We start from the raw sequence: 21,496 nt of genomic DNA on the forward strand, positions 1-21,496 counted from the left end.
TTTATCAGCTCGCCCGAGTGGAGATTCAAACATTTTGTGGGTCACTGTCGCTTACTGGGAGGGAGATGGGGAGGCCCAAGGTGTATAGCAAGCCTACCGAAGGAGACAGGATTGCTTTTGAGCGAAGGTATGGCTAATCTTTGCCCAGAGTCTTCAGTCCTCAGTTCTCCCTTGCAAGGTGCCAATGGCTGAATACTCTTAATTCTCTTGTTCTGCATTAATGAGCAGGAACCTACTAGGTTGCTGAGAATATTGACCTTCAAACATCCCTGGAAGCTAGGTTACACCAAACAGGACCGTACAAATCAATTTATATCTTAGTATTAGAATTACAAATATACAACAGATTGGTTCATATGACCCTAGGAAGTCTCTCAAGAACTCCTAGGACAAGAATTTGTAATTTGTAGGAGTTTAACAGTGACATCATAGGCAGGTGTACTCAGAAGTAACCCTTGTTGAGTTAACTGGGATTTAGTCCCAGGTAAACGAGCATAAGATTGCAGCCTAAGACTCAATGGGCTTGATAAGGCATATATGGAATCAGGCTATAAAAACATCGCAGAAGTATATTCTAAATCCATTTAACTGGATTTTCATTCCACTTGGAATGAATAATAATTTGTACTCACAATACAATGTGTGTGTGTGTTAAATCTGACTTTGTATGTTGTTTGGTATGTTACAGTTCTTAAGTTCATTGAAAATTTTATTACAATTATCCAAACTCTCTAAGGAAACAAAAAAAGTAATTTCATATAAATCCACAGATACTTCAGAAATAAGAAGTTAAATCAACTGAAACGATCATTTGTTTACCCTAAACCAATATTTTTAGATATCAATATCAATTTATTGTGTAAGTCTAAGACCCTGTAGTTTGAGATTGAACAGCAGAGAAGTACAGGAGTAAAACTCACTTTTATTATTTCCTAGCACCAACTTTACTGAAATCAGTCTAGAGGCATGCAGACTATGTAAGGCTTTTTTTCTCTTATTCTTGCCCTTTGCTATACTCATCATTTTGGGGCAGGAAGTGGATGGACATACTCATTTCCCATTGTTAATGGACTACTTCTACATATTAAAATCTGCTTAACCTCTGATGCTACATTAGATACAATTAAAAAATTTTATACTTACATTAATAACACATATGTTCCTGTGACTGAAGGACTCTAGAAGCACCTTTTGGTAACCACTGTTATAGCTATCAATCATATCAACCTCCACCATTAAAGAGAACATTATTTTTTTGGGGGGGGGGGAATAGATGCCACTTGGCATGCAAATATGCTGGAAGACCTTGTGGGGGACATACAGTAGGTATCTCTGGATAGATCCAGTAATTAGTGGTGGAGCTTCATGCTCCGGCAGCGGGAGGGGGGGAGCGGAGAGCAGGTGGGGGCGTGGCACGTGTCCCGGGGGCGTGGCACACTGCCCGCAGGGGCGTGATGGCCCAGCACGGGCGGGGGGCCAGTCGCAATGGCACCCCACCGGGATTGCGCTGCTGGGGGCAGTGAGCTCCCCCCACTACCCTCTTCCTCTGCCAGTGCCCGTAATCCAGAGATGGAGAACCTTTGACACTCCAGATGTTGCCGAGCTGTAACTCCCATCCTGACCATTGGCAAATCCACACCGTGATCAACTCCCGCCCGGAACCCAATGTTCCCTCTGTGAAAGGACGTGTGTATCCAGAATTGGCTTCCACAGTCACTTACGGACTCATTGTTAAAACACATAAAGTCTGACCCCTGAAATGCAGAGATGGGACTCCAAGAGGCATCTAGTCCATTCCCCCACGAAGTGGGGACCAAGACAGATCTCTTCCTCTGCCCCGGGAGCAGGCTGTTCCCCCCCTCCGTCCCAAACTCCCTGAGCTCTGTTCGTGCACAGACACCCGACACCATTTTTTTGGGCAGAAATCCCATTTTATTTCACAGGAGACGAGAGCGGCTACGGAAAAAACGCCACAGTTTTCTCCTTTGTTTTGTGTTGCCCGCCTTCAGCACGTCCAGAGAAATCATGCCCAGTCAGAAAGGGATCCGAGGGTCATCCAGTCCAACCCGCCAGCTAGGCAGGCATCCTTCTGGGGAGAAAGGGGCTAGTCTGTTGGCGCGCTGATAGGCAGCTCCACGATCCGAACCTGGTCCTGCGAATGCAAAGCGGGTAGTTCATGGTCAGGCATGGAATTCACCAATGCAGGTAGGCTGCCTCTGGCCCTGGAGGCCCCACCTCTTATCACAGGGAGGCAGGTAGACTGCCTCTGGCGTATGGAAGGGGGACGAGGCTGGGGGTGGGACAGGGGGTCCAGGGTGCGAGGGACTCACGTCTTGGAAGGCAACATTGTCGAAGGCCTCGAACTGGGGCGCCTCCAACGGCCAGCACTTCTTCCGACAGCGGTGAGCGACAGCCCAGGCCAGGAGCCCCCCAAAAAGGGCGCAGGCGGCTGCGGATGCAACGGCAACCTCCCAAGGCAGGGTGGGGGCACTGCTCCCTGGGGGGGGGAAAGACTCCCTTTGTATGTGCCTGTGTGTCTCTCGAACCCCGGATCCCCAAAGCATTGGGCCTCCCCTCACCTTCAGCACCGCTCTCCTGGCGCCGCTCCTCGCACCCGCCTCCTGCCACGTATGCTACGTCGTCCACCGCAATGGTGCCTGTGCCGGACCAATCGCCAGCGCCCACTTCCAGCACCACCTGCGAGACATGGGTTCAAACCAGCAGTGCCTCCTGCCAGGAAGGAATTCGAATCCGCCACCTGCTGAACGTCTCATGCCAGAGGCGTTCCAAAGTGGCAGGGAGTCCCAAAGTTTCATGGTGCCGTGGCAAGAAGTCCCAAAGGGGTAACCGGGATTCTCTTTTTCGAACCGAAAAGCCCCACGTCTTTATAGGGCATCCAGTGGCAGGCAGTCCCAAAGGTGGACAAAGGCCGTCACATTTAAAGGAGTTTAATAGGAATAATATAAGGAAGTTTAATTATCATAGGAACACCAGTGGCAGGCAGTTTCAAAGGCACCAAACTTTCTGAGATGGCTTACCTGGAACTCACCACCGCTGTCAATGAGAAGCCGCTCCTCCCGCCAGGCCCAACCTTGGTGGCTGGCTGCCCGCCAGACCACACGCTCCCCCTGCGGGCTGGACAGGAGCACCTGGAGCTCAGCATTGCCTGCTGGGGAGGGAAAGGAAGGCGGAGTCATGTGGACAGTGGGTTCGGGTGCCAGAGGCTCCGCAATAATTCCCTTCCCGCATCAGGGAGTTCCACCGGCCCAAGTAAAACCTGACTCACCACTTTCCCCCTGGAAGGCCATGCGGTAGCGGAAGTGGAAGCAGCCGGTGCCTTCAAGGGTCTCGCTGGTGAGGCGGGCGGTGTGGTATCCTGCGCCCACCTGGACGGAGATGTGGCGCCCTAGAGAGAAATGAAAATAATAATCGGGACCTGGCTCAGAGCAAACCATTATTGCAACGATTCATTCCGATCCCCTCAGCCCACCTTGCAGGGTCGTAAGTCGTAAGCCTCCCGCCCCAGACGCTTGGGGGTACCACGTGCGAGACTCACCGTTCGTGCCCGCCCCAGCCCAATCCCAGCTCCGCCAATCACCGTGGGGCTTCCTCCAGCCACAGGTGCCGGATTCAAAATCGCATGAGCCTGAGCGGAGAGAAGCCAGAGCAGTCAATTCCCTGGCAATATTCTGCACCCCGAACCCTTTGGTCATGCGGTGCTACAACTTCCAAGACTTACCAGCGCCGAGGCAGCTCCCTGGTGACACCTCAAGGTCGTCGAGTGCCACATACGACGGCACAGCCCCTCCATCGCCTTCTGCCGCAAAAGCCACCTGCGCCAGAGAGAGGGGGGTCCGCATGCTGCCACAAACTCAAACCCAGCACCATTTCCCCAACCCAACGCTCCCCTTTGGCGCTCACCCGCCACTCGCCGCTAACTTCCGCTGTGAAATTTGCGTAGCGCCAGCTCCCGTGCCGCCTTGAACCCGCTGCCAGCGCCTCGGCCTGCCTCCCGCCCTCTTCCTCCACGGAGGCGCGCAGAGAGCCTGGCGAGAGAGCGCCTTGGTGGAGTCATCAAGCTTTCTGGCAGGGCGGGACCCTGGTGGGTCATCCATCCCACCCCGAGCTTTTACCTGCGTCTCCAGTGCTCAGGTAGTACCAGAATCTGACACAGTGGGTGCCCCCCAGCGGCAGGTACATCCCCGTCCGCAGCGGCGCCGCTTCTCCCGCTGCCAGGGCGCTGGTGTCGGCAACCATGTAGTGTCCTGGGGAGGGAAGCGGTGAGTTCCAGTTGGGGTCTCCTTCCATATTGGGACCCCGGTGGTCATCCAGCCTGACCCTGGCGTCACTCACCCTCCAACGTGCCAAGGGTGCGGTCATGGGGCGGGCCTTGCCCTGAGGTGCCGCCGCCCTGCCGCCACACCCACCCTCCTCCCGAAACATTGCAGGCGCCGGGCTCCTCAAAGTTGCAGCGGAGGGGGGCGGCGCAGGGGCCGGGCACCAGTGCTACGTCGTCCAGTGCCACGGTTCCCACGAAGCCGTCGCGGAGCAGCTCAAAGATCACCTGGAATGGAAAGAAAATAGTTTCCGGTGCTGTTATTCACGATGATTTTGCTTGTTCTTATTCTAGGCTGGATTCGATCCCACGACCTCACCTGGAAGCCGAGCAGCAGATGCTGGGGAATTGTGGCTGAGGCACGGCGCCAAGCGGTGCCCTGACTCCCCGCCCGGGTCCACAGAACTACCTCTGCGGCACCGGCGGATTTCACTAGCAGGTTGAAGGTGCCTGGGAAAGAGCGGGGCAGGGGCTCCATTAATTGCTATTATATCATCATCATCATCATCTCATCCTTTCCCCCAACCGCTATGTGTTTTTATCTTTGTTCATTATTCTTACTACTGTATTTCCTTTTCTTAACTGCTATAACCATTAAGCTATTATTTATTTTTAAAGGATTCTTGCTGATTGTTATTTATGCTGTATTGTTTTTCATATCTGGTTGGAAGCTGCCCAGATAGGCGGGGTATAAATACATTATCATCATCATCATCATCATCATCATCATGGCTCATTACCACTCATCATTTAATACCATCAACCGGTGTTCTTAATTTTTCTGGATTATAACTTGTCACCAATATTCGTTATTGAGAAATAGTACTTTTTACCATTATTTATCCTTATCATTCTTTTTATATGATAATATAAGAATTTCATAATTTTTTTTATAAATACAATATAAATAATATAAAAATATAATATAAAAATGATAATAAGCAATAAGAAATACTATTTCTCAATAACGAATTAATATTTGTTCATTTGTCTGTGAACCTCCCTGAGACTTTGGGGTATAGAATGGTATATAAAAATTTCATTATTCTCATCTGAAAAGTCTCCGGCGACGCCACTCCTTCGAGGGCATCCCTCCCTCCGCTGAAATTCCTTGCTAGAGCTGAAGCTGCAGGTTTGTTTTTGTTTTTTTAAAAATAATATTTATTACTTTCCCAACAGTTTAAACACTACAAAAGAAAAAAAAAGTTAAACAAAAAAAGTTAAACCTGAAGCTGCAGGTTTGAGTCCCGCCCTCTTCCATGACAAAAACTCCCTTTGGAAATCTCGGCCTGCATGCCAGCTGACTGAATGGCCTCCTCCCTCCTGGATGGATTTGCAGCACTTGCCATCTTGGGAACTCCTCCATTGGAACTCCCTGCCACTTGATTGTCAGGCTGGCACCTCCTTGCGTCCTGGGCCTTCCCAGCATCTTGCTCTCAAACCTGCACCATCTGGGGAACTGCCTGCCCCTTGAGAGCCGCCCTTACCAATCTGGGGCCCCTCCAGGCGGTACCAGAAGGAGAGGCAGGCGTTGGAAAGTGTCAGCAAAGCTTGGGGGGCAGAGATCAGCCTTGCCCGCCGGCCGCGGGATCCGGGTGCCGCAGGGTCCGCCGAGAGGAAAGAACCTGTGGGGCAACAGGGTCAGGTCCTGGGTTCGAATTTGCGCCAAGGCTCAGCTTGCCCTCAAAATCCACCTGCTTGCCCCCTGAGACTTGCCCTCTAAGCTCCATTTCAGAGAGCAGCTGCCTCCTTTGGAACTCCCCGACAAGGGATAGTTTGTGGGACTGAAACTGGATCAATGATTGATTTTTTTGTTTTATTTCCAAAATGAGGTTTTTCGAGCCATCTAGAAATTCTTGGCAAACTGATAGGAATGGTTTAAGTCATTTGGTTGAGCCTACGAACCCGACTGTGTGATTTGGAGACGGGCAGTTATTACTATTACAATTACTATTTATTGTATCCATCCAACCGCATAATAATAATAATAATAATAATAATAATAATAATAATAATAATATATTATTCATACCCCGCCCATATGGAACTGGAACATAAGAGCACATCTGAGGGGGCATCTTTCATCCAAACCTTAAACCAGTAACAGCAGCATAATATCAAATTAATCACAACAACCATTTCAATTTCAAAAAAGAAATCTCTTTTGGGATGTGTCAAGGTTTGCCCCAGGAGCTGTGAGCTGCTTTGGGTGCACAAATTGCAACTGAAATTATTCCACCCCCATCGCAAATCAGGTTTGTTCTCAAAATTGGCAGGCTTCCTGCTCTTTTGCAAGGAGAAGATCCCGCAAAAGCTGCAAGCCCTTTCTCCAAATTCAGCTGAAAACTTATATAGCAACTTATAGTGACATTATCAGCATAATTCCACCCGATTTGGCCATGGGAGTGGAATAATTTCGACGGCAAACCTTTGCTCCTTGCCAAACCAGCGCAAGAGGACTGGAAACACAAGCAGCTTTCTGAAAGGGAAGGTCTTGGGTTCAAATCTTCCTACCTCTGCCCGTCGTGTGGTCCTGGCCAATGTGGAGGCGCCACTCAAACCCGTCGCCCGGCTCAGCAAACCATCCACACAGGTCGCTCTCAAAGTTGCACGACAGCCCTGCGGGGGAGGAAGAGAGAGAGAGAGAGAGAGAGAGAGAGAGAGAGAGAGAGAGAGAGAGAGACCGTCAGGGAGAAGAACACACACACACTTAGATAGCTTCTTATTAATATTATGATTCTTATTATAATCATTATTATTACATTATATATATTAGATTAGTATATACTAGCATTAATCCAAAGATCTCAGGGCAGTGTACCTGTCAGGACTGCTGCTAGGTCCCAGCTCACAGAGGACCAACGCCCAGTGGATATTATATACAAAAGTCTTTATTGAAGTTTAGTTTCCATTTCCAAGCTCTGGGCGCGCAGGCCCACGTCTTAACGCTAGACCGGCTAAGTCCCCTCTGACTCACTGCTCCACCCACACCAGTTTAAGATTCTAACCCGGCTCCACCTCTTACGCTGCTCTTTCCTGCGTTGGGTCCTTCTGCCCTCTGGGGTTCCCTCCTTCCTGGACTCCTCTGACGCGGAGCCTCCTGAGTCTTGCCCCTCCCTCCGGCGGGCTTTAGGACCTGGCTCCCTTCCCGGGCTCCCCGCTGTGCCGCGCTCCTGTACATTTGAACTTGGCGCGCGCGCCCAGCCGGTGACTTTCCTTCTGACCGTTTCCCCGCTTCCTGATGTGGGTGTTGCCAAACCTGACTCCTCTCCTCCCTCTGGTGGTGAGGACACTGGTCCCGACTCCTGGGACTCCCCCTCCCCACTGCGCTCTGGTGGAGACGCTGGCCCTGATCTCCAGCTGCTGTTCAGGGACTCCCCGCTGGCCCCTCCCTCTTGAGGTTTCTCCCTTGGAATCTCCCTTGCTCTGGCCACCGGCGCTCCCTTCTGTGAGTCCTCCGATTCGCTAGAGAGGCTTGTGGAATAACTCTGGCCACTGTCACTGCCTGCGCCCCCCTCGTACTCCTCCTCCTCACTCTCCATTTGCTCCCCCTCCTGTGTCTCTCCTTCTGAACCCCTGACATCCATCCCCCCCTCGAAGCCCCCCCTTCCCCCCTCCCCCTCTTCCAGTGCGGGTTCCGGGTGCTCCATTGTTGTAGGGGTGAGTCCAGGATACAGCTCGTCCCCTGAGGCTTGCAACCATCGAGATAAGTCCGGGAAGTCCCCCATGGGCTCGTCGACGACGACCTCCTCCGCTTCCATCTCCTGCGCGGTGTGCTCGAAATCTGAGCTCGACCCCAAATCACCCAAGAGCCCTCCTCCCCCTGTTGCTTGATGGGGGTCCACCTCCCAGGGCCCCTTCGGCATGTCTCTGCGCCAGCCCACTTCGGGTTGGTCCTCCCACCAATAAGATCCCCCCGTGCCAAAACCTGAAAGCGATCCCTCCGGGGAGCTGCCTCCCGGAGCCGAGTCCTCAGCTGACGAGAAACCCTGGAAAGTGCTGGCCGAGAGTGTGGGTGTGAACAAACAATCCTCGAAAAAGCCCGCCGGCATAGGCTTGTGCGGGAAAAGTGTGTGGAATTCTTCCTTGAGCAACTGCTCTTCCACTGCGTAATCCGGCACCCACCTGTTGGCGCTGGCCGGGGTGTCCTCTGTGGCGAGAAGATATTCAATCCCGTCCTCCCCCCACCTTGAGTCTAAAATCTCAGTGGCTTCATTAAGTGGCTCCCCTTTCGGCGACCCCCCTTTTTTGGGCGCTTCTCTGAGCGGGTCTGGCGCCTTCCCCGGTGCTTGAAACCTGTGGGGCTCTCTGTAGGGCGTGAGCACTGATCTATGAAAGACCGGGTGCATTCTGGAACCCTCCGGGAGTGTCAACCGGAAGGCCACTGGGTTGATCTGCGCCTCTACTTGGTAAGGCCCTAGCTGCTTGTGCCCTAGTTTCTTCTTGGCTAACGATCTGGCTGGAACTGCTTGTGCTGCCAACCAGACCCAGTCTCCCACCTGGATGTCCTCCCCAACCCTCCTGTGTCGATCTGCCTGCACTTTGTAAGCCTGTTTTGCCAACTCTAACTGCCTCCTGAGCTGCTCGTGGATCTCCTGCAACTCCGCTGCCACTTCCTCTGCTCCCTGTGGCTCCCCCTCCCGCACTGTGTTCAGACCCGGGAAGGTTCTGGGATGCCTCCCGTAGTTGGCAAAAAATGGGGTCACCCCCGTGGACCCGTGCTTCGTGTTGTTGTAGGCAAACTCGGCCAACGGTAGATAGTCCACCCAGGTCGATGGCTGCTGGTTCGCGTAGCATCTCAGGTACTGCTGCATGATGGCGTTGACCCTTTCCGCCTGCCCGTTAGTTTGCGGGTGTCTCGCCGACGCCAGGCTGACCTTGACGTTCAGGAATCCCATCAGCTTTTGCCAGAAGTTGGAGATGAACTGGCGCCCCCGGTCGGACAAAATAGACCGTGGTAGGCCGTGCACCTTGAACACGTGGTCTATGAACATCTTAGCGGTCTGCTCGGCCGTGGCCACCTTCGCGCACGGAATGAAGTGGGCCATCTTGGTGAACAGGTCCACTACCACGAGCACTGCCGTCTTGCCCCTTGAGCTGGGTAGATCTGTGACAAAGTCCAGGGCCACCCTCTCCCACGGTACGAACGGTGTCTGTAGCGGTTCCAACAGGCCCGCCGGCGGCTGGTGCACAGGCTTAGCCCTTTGGCAGGTGTCGCACCTATTGACATAGTCCGCGACATCCCCCCGCATCTTAGGCCACCAAAAGTCTCTGGCTACTAAGTCCACCGTCTTCTCCTTGCCGAAGTGCCCCGCGCTGGGCGCGTCGTGCAGCTGTTGCAGGACCTTCGCGCGGAGGCTGTCTCCTGGTACGTAGAGGACTCCCTTGCGTAGGAGCAGGCCGTCGCGCACTTGGAATTCGTCGCCCCTCGCCTTGCCACTGCACACCTCCTCCATCTTGGCTCGGGCGAACGAGTCCGTTTGCAGCGCGCGGCGCACCGCGTCCAGGTCCACCGTGGCTGACGCGCATGCCCACGCCTGTGGTGTGAAAATGTGCTTGGCCGCCGCCGGTGCCTCTGCCTCCAGATACTGCGGTTTTCTGGACAGCGCGTCCGCCAAGACGTTGCTGTTTCCTGGGATGTACTCAATTCTGAAGTCGAAATCTGCAAAGAACTCCGCCCAGCGGATGTGTCGCTGGTTCAGGAACCTCGCCGTGCGCCAGTACTCCAAGTTCTTATGGTCTGTGCGGACCTGCACCGTGTGCTTGGCTCCGACGAGGAAGTGCCGCCACGCCTTGAAGGCTGCATGTATGGCCAGCAACTCCCTGTCCCAAATGGTGTAGTTCTGCTCCGCTTTGCTGAGTTTTCTGGAGTAGAAAGCGCACGGCCTCCAGTCCCCCTGGTGGTCTTGCTGCAACAGAACGGCTCCCACGGCCCTGTCTGAGGCGTCCGTCTCCACTCTCATGGGCCTGCTGGGATTTACGTGCAGTAGGTTCTCTTCGGAAGCGAAGAGCTGCTTGAGCTTCTGAAAGGACTGCTCTGCCTGCTCCGTCCAGATGAACCTCTTCTTCTTGGAACTGAGGGTGTCGGTGATGGCCGCTGTCTGCATGGCGAAACCCTTGATGAACTTGCGATAAAAGTTGGCAAAACCGACAAACCTCTGTACTTCCTTCCTATTGCGTGGGCTCTTCCAGTCCAGTACTGCACGTACCTTGGCACCGTCCATAGCCAGTCCCTTGTCGGACAGTTTGTAGCCCAAGAAATCCACCTCCGTCTTGTCGAACTGGCACTTCTCCAGCTTGGCGTACAGCCTGTGCTCCCGCAGCCTCTGCAGAACTTCCCTAACATCTCTCTCGTGAGCCTCCGGCGATTCCGAGAAGATTAGGATGTCATCCAGGAAGCAGACGCACTTCTTGTAGAGGAGACCCGCCAAGACATGATGCATGAAGGCTTGAAAGCAGTGGGAACCATTTTTTAATCCAAAAGGCATAACTCTGTATTCATAAGTGCCCAGCGGCGTAAACATGGTTGTTTTCCACTCGTCGCCTTCCCGTACGCGAATGAGATTGTACGCTCCGCGCAGATCCAACTTGGTAAAGATGCGACCCTTCCTCACCGTCGCCAGCAGGTCATCGATCTTGGGCATAGGGAAGGCTGAGGGCTTGGTCTTGAGGTTCAAGAAGCGGAAATCAACGACCAGCCTCTTCTGGGGCGTATCCCTCTTCTTTACAAAGAACACGGGACTGCCTCCTGCCGCCTTGGACTCCCGGATGAATCCCCGCTTCAGGTTGTGATCTATGAACTCCCTGAGCTCTTGCAATTCATCCTCAGACATGGAGTACAGTTTCCCCGTCGGGAGCGTCGCCCCGGGCAGGAGGTCGATCTTGCAGTCGTAGGGTCTGTGGGGTGGCAGCTTATCCGCCTCTTTCTCGCAGAAGACCTCCAAAAACTCCTTGTATTTGTTAGGCACCGCTTGCAACATGCCCAAGTTCAGCTGTGGTCCATCCTCGTGCCCCTCATCTTCCAAGTCCGCCAGGATGCAGTGTTCTGCGCAGTAAGAGGAGCCGAAGGTCAGTTGCCGCTGGTACCAAGCTAATGCCGGGCTGTGCCTATCCAGCCAACTCATTCCCAACACTATGGGCGTGTCTGACAGGCGGGTGACGTTGAAGCTGATGACCTCACGGTGGTTTCCAATGCGCATCACCATTGGCGGCGTCTGCTGTAGCACTTGCCCTCCCAGTAGCTCCCTGCCGTCCACTGTGACGACTTTCAGAGGTACCGCCGCTGGCAGAAGGGCTATGCCATGTTGCTGGATGAACTGCATGTCTATAAAATCTGCATTGCTCCCCGAGTCAATGGTGATGGGAATTTCCACAAGTAGCCCATTGGGGAGCTGAAGGGATGCGGTGAGCTGCACTACTGGTTTGGGTGGGAGGGGGTCGGTGGGCTGTAAGATCCCTGGGGATTGCTTCACTGACTTGTCTGGCTGGTCCCCAGAGACGCCATCTCCAGCCAGACAGTGGAGTTTTCCTGCTGCGACTCCCTCTGCTGAATTGCGTCTGTTACTGTCGCTGCGGCTGCAGTATGCTTGTGAAACCGCTGGGGACACTCTTTTGCCATATGCTGAGCACTGTCGCAGATGTAGCACTTCCTGGTTCCTCTAGGAGGCTTCATCTTGACTGCTCCCGGAGTTAGGGCTCCGACTGTGGAGTGAGCCTTAGCACCACCTATCTCCATCGGCTCCTCTCCCCCTCCCAGCGGAGGCATGGATCGAGCGCGCGCCGCCTCCTTGGGGAAGGGAGGCAGTCCTCTCGCTGGCGTGCGTCCCAAATGCCCTTCCTCCTTGCCCCAAGGGCGTCCTTCCAACCGAACCCCAATGGAGAGTGCCCGTTCCACCACGTCCTTGGTGGTTTGGGGTCTTCCCCCCCTTGCGATCTCGTCTTTCACAGCTCCGCTCAACCCCTCCCAGAACAGGTCTCTGACGGCAGGCGATTCTTTCTCCCAGGCTAGTACATTCACCAAACCGAAAAAACGTGAATGATATTGCCTCACAGTGGCTTTACCTTGTCTTAGTCCGTGAATCTCCCTCCTAGCGATATCCACATCAATCTCAGATAAAAAACACGCATCCATCACTTTAATGAAGGCAGCCGCATTTTGGAGGGCTGGATCCTTGTCTCTCCATAGATTGCGCAGCCACGATTTTGCCTCCCCCCGTAAATGCGAAATAATAAATCCCACTCTCTCTTCCTCATTTTTAAAGTCTTTGTCAAGCAGCTGCAATGCATAAATTACATCTGCTCTGAAGTTAGGATACTCCTGCAGGTCCCCATTGAAGTGAGATACCAGGCTCCCTCCTCTGTTTCCCAGCCCAATCCCTTCTGGTCTGGTGGCCGGTAGCCTCTGTGTACTTAGCACTTCTAACCTGGTTCGCAGATCCTGGCAGGCAGCAGCTGCTTCCTGTTCTTTCTTTCTGGAAGCCGCAATTTCTGCAGTCAACTGCGTCACTGCGTTTTGCAAACTCGCTATCCTCTCTTCGGTAGTCATTTCCCTGTTTTTCGTGAGCTCGCGAAGCACCAATCTTCACCCCTCGCTGCTTTCCCGCACTCCACGAGGTTGCAAAATTGGTGAAAATAGTGAGGGGACTTACTGTCACGACTGCCGCTAGGTCCCAGCTCACAGAGGACCAACGCCCAGTGGATATTATATACAAAAGTCTTTATTGAAGTTTAGTTTCCATTTCCAAGCTCTGGGCGCGCAGGCCCACGTCTTAACGCTAGACCGGCTAAGTCCCCTCTGACTCACTGCTCCACCCACACCAGTTTAAGATTCTAACCCGGCTCCACCTCTTGCGCTGCTCTTTCCTGCGTTGGGTCCTTCTGCCCTCTGGGGTTCCCTCCTTCCTGGACTCCTCTGACGCGGAGCCTCCTGAGTCTTGCCCCTCCCTCCGGCGGGCTTTAGGACCTGGCTCCCTTCCCGGGCTCCCCGCTGTGCCGCGCTCCTGTACATTTGAACTTGGCGCGCGCGCCCAGCCGGTGACTTTCCTTCTGACCGTTTCCCCGCTTCCTGATGTGGGTGTTGCCAAACCTGACTCCTCTCCTCCCTCTGGTGGTGAGGACACTGGTCCCGACTCCTGGGACTCCCCCTCCCCACTGCGCTCTGGTGGAGACGCTGGCCCTGATCTCCAGCTGCTGTTCAGGGACTCCCCGCTGGCCCCTCCCTCTTGAGGTTTCTCCCTTGGAATCTCCCTTGCTCTGGCCACCGGCGCTCCCTTCTGTGAGTCCTCCGATTCGCTAGAGAGGCTTGTGGAATAACTCTGGCCACTGTCACTGCCTGCGCCCCCCTCGTACTCCTCCTCCTCACTCTCCATTTGCTCCCCCTCCTGTGTCTCTCCTTCTGAACCCCTGACAGTACCGTTTTCAGTGTCTATTTTACAGAGCATAAATCAGAGCATGGTAAAAGACAGCATAATAAGGAAAACAATCATTTTTGGACTGTCACACCCTGAGGAAGAAGAAGCGGAATGTTGTTATTATTATTATTATTATTATTATTATTATTATTAACAGCAATATACAGGGTGAGTCTTTTAAAGGAGGCCCCGTGGAACATGTGTACTCACCCTGTATTATATTGGGCCCAGTATCATGTTACTGTTCTTACTATTGTTATTGTGCCCAGTATTCTATTGTTGTTATGGCTATGTATAAATTGATATGATGTCTATATTTATTATGTATATTTATGTATATATTTATTATGTGTATGTGTATATATATTTATATATATATCTATAATATATACATATTATACTATATCCTGCCTTCTTCCCAGGCAGTTTAGAGAAATTTAGGATGGGGAAATCATTACAAAACTAGCAACAATTCTTCAAATTGAAGCATCATCATTGTCATCATCATTATTATTAATAGCATGCATTCCACCCCCACCCCCCGACAGGGACTCCTGGCAGCTGATGGATCCAGTCATCCCCAACCTGCGGCCCTCCAGATGTTTTGACCTACAACTCCCATGATCTCTAGCTAACAGGACAAGTGGTCAGGAATGATGGGAATTGTAGTCCAAAACATCTGAAGGGCCGAAGGTTGGGGATGCCTGGCTAAAACAATAGCGGCCCCAAATTGGGAAAATATTGAAGAATGATTCTGACGGGCGGAGGGGAATCAGCGCCCTCCGATGGTGACATACCTGAGGGGCGCGAGAGAGAAGCACCGCAGTCCAGAAAGGCCACGCTCTCGATGGCCAGGGCAAGATCCTCCTCCGTCGCCAGGAGCTCCAGCTTCGGGGAGACAGAGATAAAGGAACCTCAGGGGTCATCCAGCCCAACCCGCTGTCACCCACCTCAGGCGGGGTGGGGGGTGGGGGAGCTGCTGGCTCACCTGGAAAGGCCGTTCTCTCGCACCCAGGGCCACGGTGGCGTGCTGCCAGGAGGCGGTGCCATTGCCCTGGGCGTGCCACAACCACCGGCCCGGCGCTGCGTCGGTGACAGCCAGAGCCAGGAGCCCTGGGAAAAGAGCGGGACTGATGTGGTTAAACAATCAGGATTATTTTTACTGAGTTTTAGCACACGTGAAGAACTTAAAATAAATCCTTATTTCCCAGGGAATAGCCTTTGGACTCTGATGTCACTTAAAGAGGAAATCTTGAGAAAGATTTTTCCTCCCAAAGCACTTTGTTTTAAAAATCCAAATTAAATCACAAAATCTGCTCCAATATTTCTGTAAATAATAGTCAATGATGGTAGTAAATAATAATAATAATAATTTGCATGCGTCTGCCTGCATGTCGCAGCTCCTGCGTGCTTACATGGAAAATGGATCTGGTTCTCCATGAATTTCCCCCCGGCTGCACCTACCTTGAGGGCCGGTGTTGAACTGCAGCTCCACGGTGCAGGCCCAGCTGGAAGGCCCCAGGAGCGGTGTGGTGGCCCTGGCCAGGGAGAGCATCTGCCCCGGAGCCTGGCCCAGGCCCAGTCCGGGCGACGCAGGATCCGGCCCCGCGCTGACCCACTGGATCCGGCCCACGCTGACGTCCGCCCAGCCGCCCATGCCATGGGTGAAATTGCTGGCTCCTAGGAAAGGACAGGGGCTGCTGGGATCGGGGCTAGATGACTCCAGCTATCATTCTGTGATGCCCAAAGCAGATTTTAGGGTGCCCAGGTGCCACCTCTGGGTGGGCTCAGGCCCAGCAGGGAATCTGCTTTCCGTGTCACAAGAGACTCCTGTGGCAGGCAGTTCCGCGGGTTAACGGAGGCCCATGGCAGATGCTCACCACACTGGCTCTCGTCGGTGTTGTCGTCGCAGTCGGCCTTGAAGTCACACACTTGCTCGCTGCCAAGGCAGCGTGCCCCACTGTCACAGGCAAACTGGTCGTCCTTGCAGGGCACCGGTCCGGGTGGTTGCTCGGTGCGGGGAGTGGAGAGCAGGCCTGGATGGGGAGGGAAGGGGGCGCCAATGTCCGGGACTCTTCACCGGTTGCAGCCCAAAAGGTGGGATTGGATTGGATGACCCTGGGAGTCCCATTCCCTTAGGTCATTTTTGTTACAAAAAGATTCAACCTTGCTGGTATCTTAATATCAACAACCAGAAGAAGGTTTCCTTTTTGGGATAATAAATTTCCAGAGCAGGGTGGATTTAATTGAAATGAAATCAATTTAAATGACAATTGAAACCACCATTTAAATCCCAAGTCAGTCAGACTTGATTTAAACCAGTTTTTTACAGAAAGATTCAGCCTTGCTGGCATCTTCTTAATATTGACAAGCAGATTAAGGTCCTTTTTGGAATTATGAATTTTCAGAGTCGTTACACATTCATGTGCACACATGCAGATATGACCCATGTGAAATATTTTGGGAGAAAGAATTGCCCTCAAGAGAACCGGAGCCTTCTTTCAACGCCTTTTCCCCTCACCGCTTTGCTGGATGCAACCGGGAGACAGGATCAGGTCATCCAGAGCTATGCTGCTTCGGGGATCCTTCCCGATGATGCCCTCAAGGACAATCTGGAAGGAGGGAGCGAGTCTGAGAGAAACCCTTTTCTTTTTTTACTTATTATGAGCGTTCTCCATTTCCTTTCTGTACCACTTTATATTTGAAAGAAAAGACTTCCAAGCAGTTGGCATTAAAACATCTAGAGTAAAGCCCAGGAAAAGACTATATTTCTTTATTTCCCCTATTTATTTATTTACTGACTTGACTATATTTCTTTATTCCCCCCCATTTATTTGCTGACTATAATATTGCAGAAGTGCTCTGGGAAAGCAGTGTGGCACAGTCCTTAGTGTCCGAGATCCGGGTTTGAATCCTCACTCAGTCAGGAAGGAGACCCTGGAGTCTGTTGCCTCCTCTGAGCCTACCTGGCAAGGGTTGGGGGGGGGGGGTGTTGCTGGCAAGGTTATTGTAGGGAAGAAGGGAGGAGAAAAAGGGGCAATAAGAAGCCTCTCCTTCCTAGGAAGTTCGGAAGAAGAGCTTGGAGAGTTTGAGCCAAGATGGCTGCCTTGGAGCAGCTTGGACTACATGACCGCTGGGGTCCCATTTTTTTGAAATAAGCCCTTCTGCTTAAGGGCCCTGCCAAAGGGAGATGTGGCCAACCTGGCGCCAAAAATGCCTGGTGAATGTCGAACCCTGAAGTCAGGGCAGGGCTGCCAAATTCCTGGCACCAGCACTGCTCCTCTGCCTTTACAGGGATTGGGGGTACCTGGAAGTCCTCGGTGCCGTTGAAAGTGGCTTCCTGGCGGAACCAGAAGTCGCCCAGGTCGCCGGCACGGCTGAGGATCAGCTCCCTCTTCGTCTCCGTCTGGGAGTAGACGTTCAGGCGGTTGGCGTCCGACCCGTGCAGGTGGGCATAGAGCACCAGCTGGAAGGGAAACGTAGCGCTAGAGCCGAGGTCCAAGCCGTTCGCCAGTACAGGGGCGGCCGATATTCTTCATATTCAATAATGAATATTGGCCCATATTTCCATAGAAAACAAATACTAAACGATGATAATAACCTCCTCCCCTATTTTCACAAATAATAAATCGTAAATGATGATGATGATAATGATTATAAGGGACTCACATGGCAGGACCCGTTCACCACCAGGGTGGGGCTGAGCAGCTCAGCTCGGCCCGGCTGGGCGCCGGCCACGTAGATGAAGTGCCCTGTGAGAGAGGAGAGCGAAAGGGGGAGCTGAGGCACAGGCAGCGAGATGCCACCCCAAGATCAAGATTTATTTGTCACTGTGACCCCAACATAAAAAGTTTGTAAAGCTCTGTTATACAATCACAAGATCTATAAATATATGTAGAGCTCAGTTGGTAGAGTACCAGAGTCTACCATTAATAGACTCTGCCATTATTACTACTACTACTACTACTACTACTACTACTATTATTATTATGACACCCCGCCCATCTGGCTGGTTTTCTCCTCTTAATCTCAGGGTCGTGGGTTCGAGCCCCAATTTGGGCAAAAGATTCCTGCCTGGATGACCTGAAGGGTCCCTTCCAACCCTGCAGTTCTGGAATTCTATGATTCTATGTCATCTATAAAGACACATACATTGCATCTAGATATACACATATGCATATATCAATTATATTTATAAATCTATACATGCGTATCTATACACACATATACCCATATACCCATATTAATTTATTTATTTATATACAAACGTATATACATATGTAAATACACATTTCATTTACATACACACACACACACACACACACACACACATCCATACGCACAAACACATATAAACACATCCATTTTATTTATATTTATACACATATATGCCTATAGTTATGCTCATGGAACAGAGCTATTTTTTAGGTGTATCTCTGCCTATAAATTATCTCTATGTTTAAATGATCTCTGTCGATGTCAATATCATCCCCCCCCCACACGTTTAAACGAGCTCAGAAAGATAGATGTGAGCTCCTGGAGGTGCAGAACTCTACACATGCCCCGAGTTGGTAAGACTTGATTCAAATCATTTCTTTACGGAAAGATTCAGCCTTGCTGGCATCCTCCACATATTAACAACCAGCACCCACCTTCCGGCGTGTTGGTGGTGTGGTCGCGGGTGGGATGGGCTGGGGACGACGGCACCTGGGAGCTGCAGTTCCTCGCCCAGGAGAGGTCCTGGTTGGCATCCGCTACCCACCTGCACCAGCCCTCCTCGAAGGGGCACGAGAGGAAGGTCTCTGGGGGAGAAAGGCAGGTGAGGGGGGGTCCCAAGGTGGCTTTTCCGCCCTCCCCCCTTCCGGTGGCACCCATGTCGTCCCCCCCGGCCCCGACTGCTCACCGCAACCCTGTTCATCGCTGCCGTCGCTGCAGTCCTCGGTGCCATCACAATGGCGGGCAGGGGCCACGCAGCCGCTTGGCAGGCACGGGCGCTCATCTGGGGTGCAGCTCCGGGGACCTGGAAATGTTGGGACGGTGAATGGGGAGCCTCCAAGCCCAGAGGCAGTCTATCTGGTTGGCGGAAAAGAAAGCCTTACTTTGGGGGCCACAGTTCCTGAACTGCACATCGTCCAGCGCCACGCTCGCCACCGAGGAGAAGGTCACCTGCGGAGGGGGAGGCAGCGCTCTTGACATGCTCCGGAGAAGGAGCCGGCCGGGTAGAGTGAGGAGCCCAAGACCCACCTGGAAAGCGCCGCGGACTCTTCCAGTGTAGGCCAGCAGGGGGCGCCAGGCACCAAGGGACGAGGCGGGGCTTCGCCACAGGGGGACAACGTGGCCGCCATGGCTCAACTCCAATGTGAAGCTCCCATTGAGTCCTGCAGGGGAAGGGCGGAGGGGTGAGGGACCCGGGGGTCATCTAGTCTGACCCTGGTGAGGATTGCAGATTGCCAACTTGTCTCAGCAGCTCTCGTTTTTATCAGTCCCCAATGGGGGCAGGAAGCAGGGCATCAGTAAATGTCAAGATAAGAATGATCAGGATGGTATTTCTTTACACTGACCCTACCAGGTTGGTCAGTAGTCTGGAAATCAATAAATAATAATTATATGATACGATACATCCTGCAGTTTAGAAATGTATTATGTAATATTGATATGCAATTATGAGAACCGGGCCAGGCGGCATTTCCACCACCATACCGGGGAAAAGGCCGAGCAGGTGGCTCTGCGCCTGTTGGATTTCCGACCGCCAGCGCCCCAAGCTTACCTGTCTCGGCCATGCTGTACCAGGCGCGGAGCTCACAGGTTGAGGCTGCGTCGCTCAGGGTCGGGGAGCGGAGTCGGGCAGGGGCGGCAGGTGGCTTGGCTCGCTGCTCTGAGGTGCTCATGTACCAGCCTGAAGGGAGGTCGGGGGGGGCGCCAGTTCAAAGGAGTGCTCTAACCGCTAAGCAATGCTTCCCCTCCCTTCAAATGAAGCACGTTTACCCTGGTCGGTGCCCAGCGTGTGGTCGAAGGGGGGGTCGGCGCTGCGCGCCCAGCCTCCGCCCCGCCCTGGGCGCCACCGGTACCCAGATGTGCTGACGTCCTCCCAGCCGCAGGTGGTGCCTTCAAAGTCGCAGGCCAAGGCGGCACCTGGCAGTGCCAGCCCATTCCGGTAGCCTAGAAGGAGAAGGAATCAGGTGCCCTGAGCAAGCTACAGTTCCCAGCATTCTGGTCACCAAGTGCCCTTAGGAGACCCCTGTTCCCCGCATGAGCTACAGTTCCCAGAGTTCCCTGGGAAGAGAAATGGGCTTGGGAACTGTAGTTCTGTCAAGGGAATCGCAACCCTCAACGCCCAGAGCAAGCAATCGTTTTCAGGGTGCTTTGGGGGATATTGTGGGAACTGTAGCTTGTTCAGTTTCCCAAGGAGACCCTCTCAGAGCTATAACTCCCAGAGTTTCCTTGGAAAGGCTGTGCAGAATATTCTCCTTCCATAGGAAACTACAGTTCCCAGGGTGCTTCGAGGGATGTCAAGATGGGTTAAATCACTCTCTAAGAGGGGAATCGAGGCACGTCTCCCCGATTCCTTTGGTGACTCCAAAACTTACCGCAATGACTCTCATCAGAGCAATCCCAGCGGTCGCAGGCAAAGTTGCAGGTGCTCGCGCTTGAGTTCCCATAGGCACCCCAGCTAGGAAATGGAGACCCAACTAGGGGGAAAAAAGGAGGAAAGTGCCATTAAAAGGAGAGGAAGTGTGAGAGAGACAGTGAACATCCTAGAATGGGAGAGATGGAAGGACCTCAAGGGTCATCTAGTCCAACCCGCTGCTCAGAGCTATAATTCCCAGGACTTTGGGAATTGAGAGAGGGAAGAGAGAGAGGGACAGGATTCACAGCCCCCGTCTCCCTTTGCCCCCCGGCTCACCCCAGCCCAGCAGGGCACCCCACAGCACCCACAGGCGTGCCATCCTCCCAGCAGTGCCCAGCAGGACTTCGCCCTCAACTTATCTGAGGGCTCGCAGGGCGAGGCGGGCAAAAGGCCGGCGGGGCGGAGGCAGAAATCAGGACTTTGGTCCCTGCACCCTAAAGGACGCTGGGGGGGGGCACAGGAATCCACTTTGTGGGGCTTCCCTGGGCTCCCAGGCGCCTCTTCTGCTCTGGCGGAGCCGCCTGGGCCAGAGGCAGTCTACCTGGGCTGCTCCTGGGGGAGCTTGGAAGCAGCACTCAGGGAAACGCTGCAAGGAGGAGGAGAAAAAGGAGAATGCTTATAATGAGGGTAATCAATAATAATAATAATAATAATAATAATAAACCTTAACTATAAGATTTTATATATATATATATAATATAAGTTATTGTCATATCATTATTATATTTAATAATATATAATATAATAATAATAACAAGGGGAAACCAGGCCCCTCAGGCACTGTTGGGATTCCTCCCTGAGGGGATTTGGGGGGGGCCCTCCGGTTTCCTTCTCCGCAGGGACCCCCAACCAGGCGCCCACCTCACGAAGGAGACCAGCGCCACCCAACGGCCAGGCTAGGTCCCACTGCCCTCGACCAAAATGGCGGCGGTGGCGCGTCTTCTGCCCTTTCTTCCCCCCTCTGGTCCGTTTCCCTCTTTCCAGTCACGTTGCCCTCGTCCAAACGGCCCCCCCAAGACCCCTTCCCTCAACGCACGCGCAGAGCAGCCACAGCAACAATAAAAATCTCCAGTTACAGAAAGGTAGCCGTGTTGGTCTGCCATAGTCAAAAGAAAAAAAATT

General features: G+C 52.9%; 1 protein-coding gene across 13 annotated transcripts; it reads right to left on the reverse strand.

Annotated features, from left to right (window-relative positions):
• Nucleotides 1-1,909: 1,909 nt before the first annotated feature.
• On the reverse strand, nt 1,910-21,379 carry LOC310844047 (apical endosomal glycoprotein-like). Of its 13 annotated transcripts, none has more exons than XM_083737641.1 (29): nt 21,236-21,379; nt 20,651-20,960; nt 20,334-20,435; nt 19,732-19,905; nt 19,514-19,642; nt 18,991-19,124; nt 18,846-18,912; nt 18,650-18,766; nt 18,399-18,548; nt 17,416-17,498; nt 17,054-17,212; nt 16,268-16,358; nt 15,627-15,782; nt 15,211-15,426; nt 14,735-14,859; nt 14,544-14,634; nt 6,851-6,955; nt 5,824-5,961; nt 4,656-4,786; nt 4,354-4,564; nt 4,134-4,265; nt 3,922-4,046; nt 3,740-3,833; nt 3,491-3,646; nt 3,287-3,406; nt 3,039-3,166; nt 2,580-2,697; nt 2,331-2,497; nt 1,910-2,152 (listed from the first exon to the last, which is right to left on the reverse strand). In XM_083737641.1, the coding sequence occupies exons 2-29, from the start codon at nt 20,691-20,693 to the stop codon at nt 2,105-2,107; spliced, it is 3,510 nt and encodes a 1,169-aa protein (XP_083593767.1). In that variant the 5' UTR covers nt 20,694-20,960; nt 21,236-21,379; the 3' UTR covers nt 1,910-2,104. The 13 variants fall into 13 exon arrangements, with proteins under 13 accessions (XP_083593767.1, XP_083593769.1, XP_083593768.1 ...); XM_083737643.1 differs by having other exon boundaries at nt 3,557-3,646; nt 21,236-21,378; XM_083737642.1 differs by having other exon boundaries at nt 3,039-3,169; nt 3,557-3,646; nt 21,236-21,378.
• Nucleotides 21,380-21,496: the final 117 nt, after the last annotated feature.

Source organism: Podarcis gaigeae, assembly GCF_964106915.1.
Source record: "Podarcis gaigeae genome assembly, chromosome: 4".
Classification (NCBI taxonomy): Eukaryota; Metazoa; Chordata; class Lepidosauria; order Squamata; family Lacertidae; genus Podarcis; species Podarcis gaigeae.

What these genes read in the sequence shown, in the direction of transcription:
- LOC310844047 (XM_083737635.1), bottom strand. Translation starts at nt 20,693, where the DNA reads ATGGCACGCCTGTGGGTGCTGTGGGGTGCCCTGCTGGGCTGGG. An exon ending in CGAGAGAACGGCCTTTCCAG is followed by an intron (nt 14,635 to 14,734) that starts GTGAGCCAGCAG and finishes GTCTCCCCGAAG; the next exon opens with CTGGAGCTCCTGGCGACGGA. An exon ending in ACAGCGGTGGTGAGTTCCAG is followed by an intron (nt 2,698 to 3,038) that starts GTAAGCCATCTC and finishes CATGTCTCGCAG; the next exon opens with GTGGTGCTGGAAGTGGGCGC.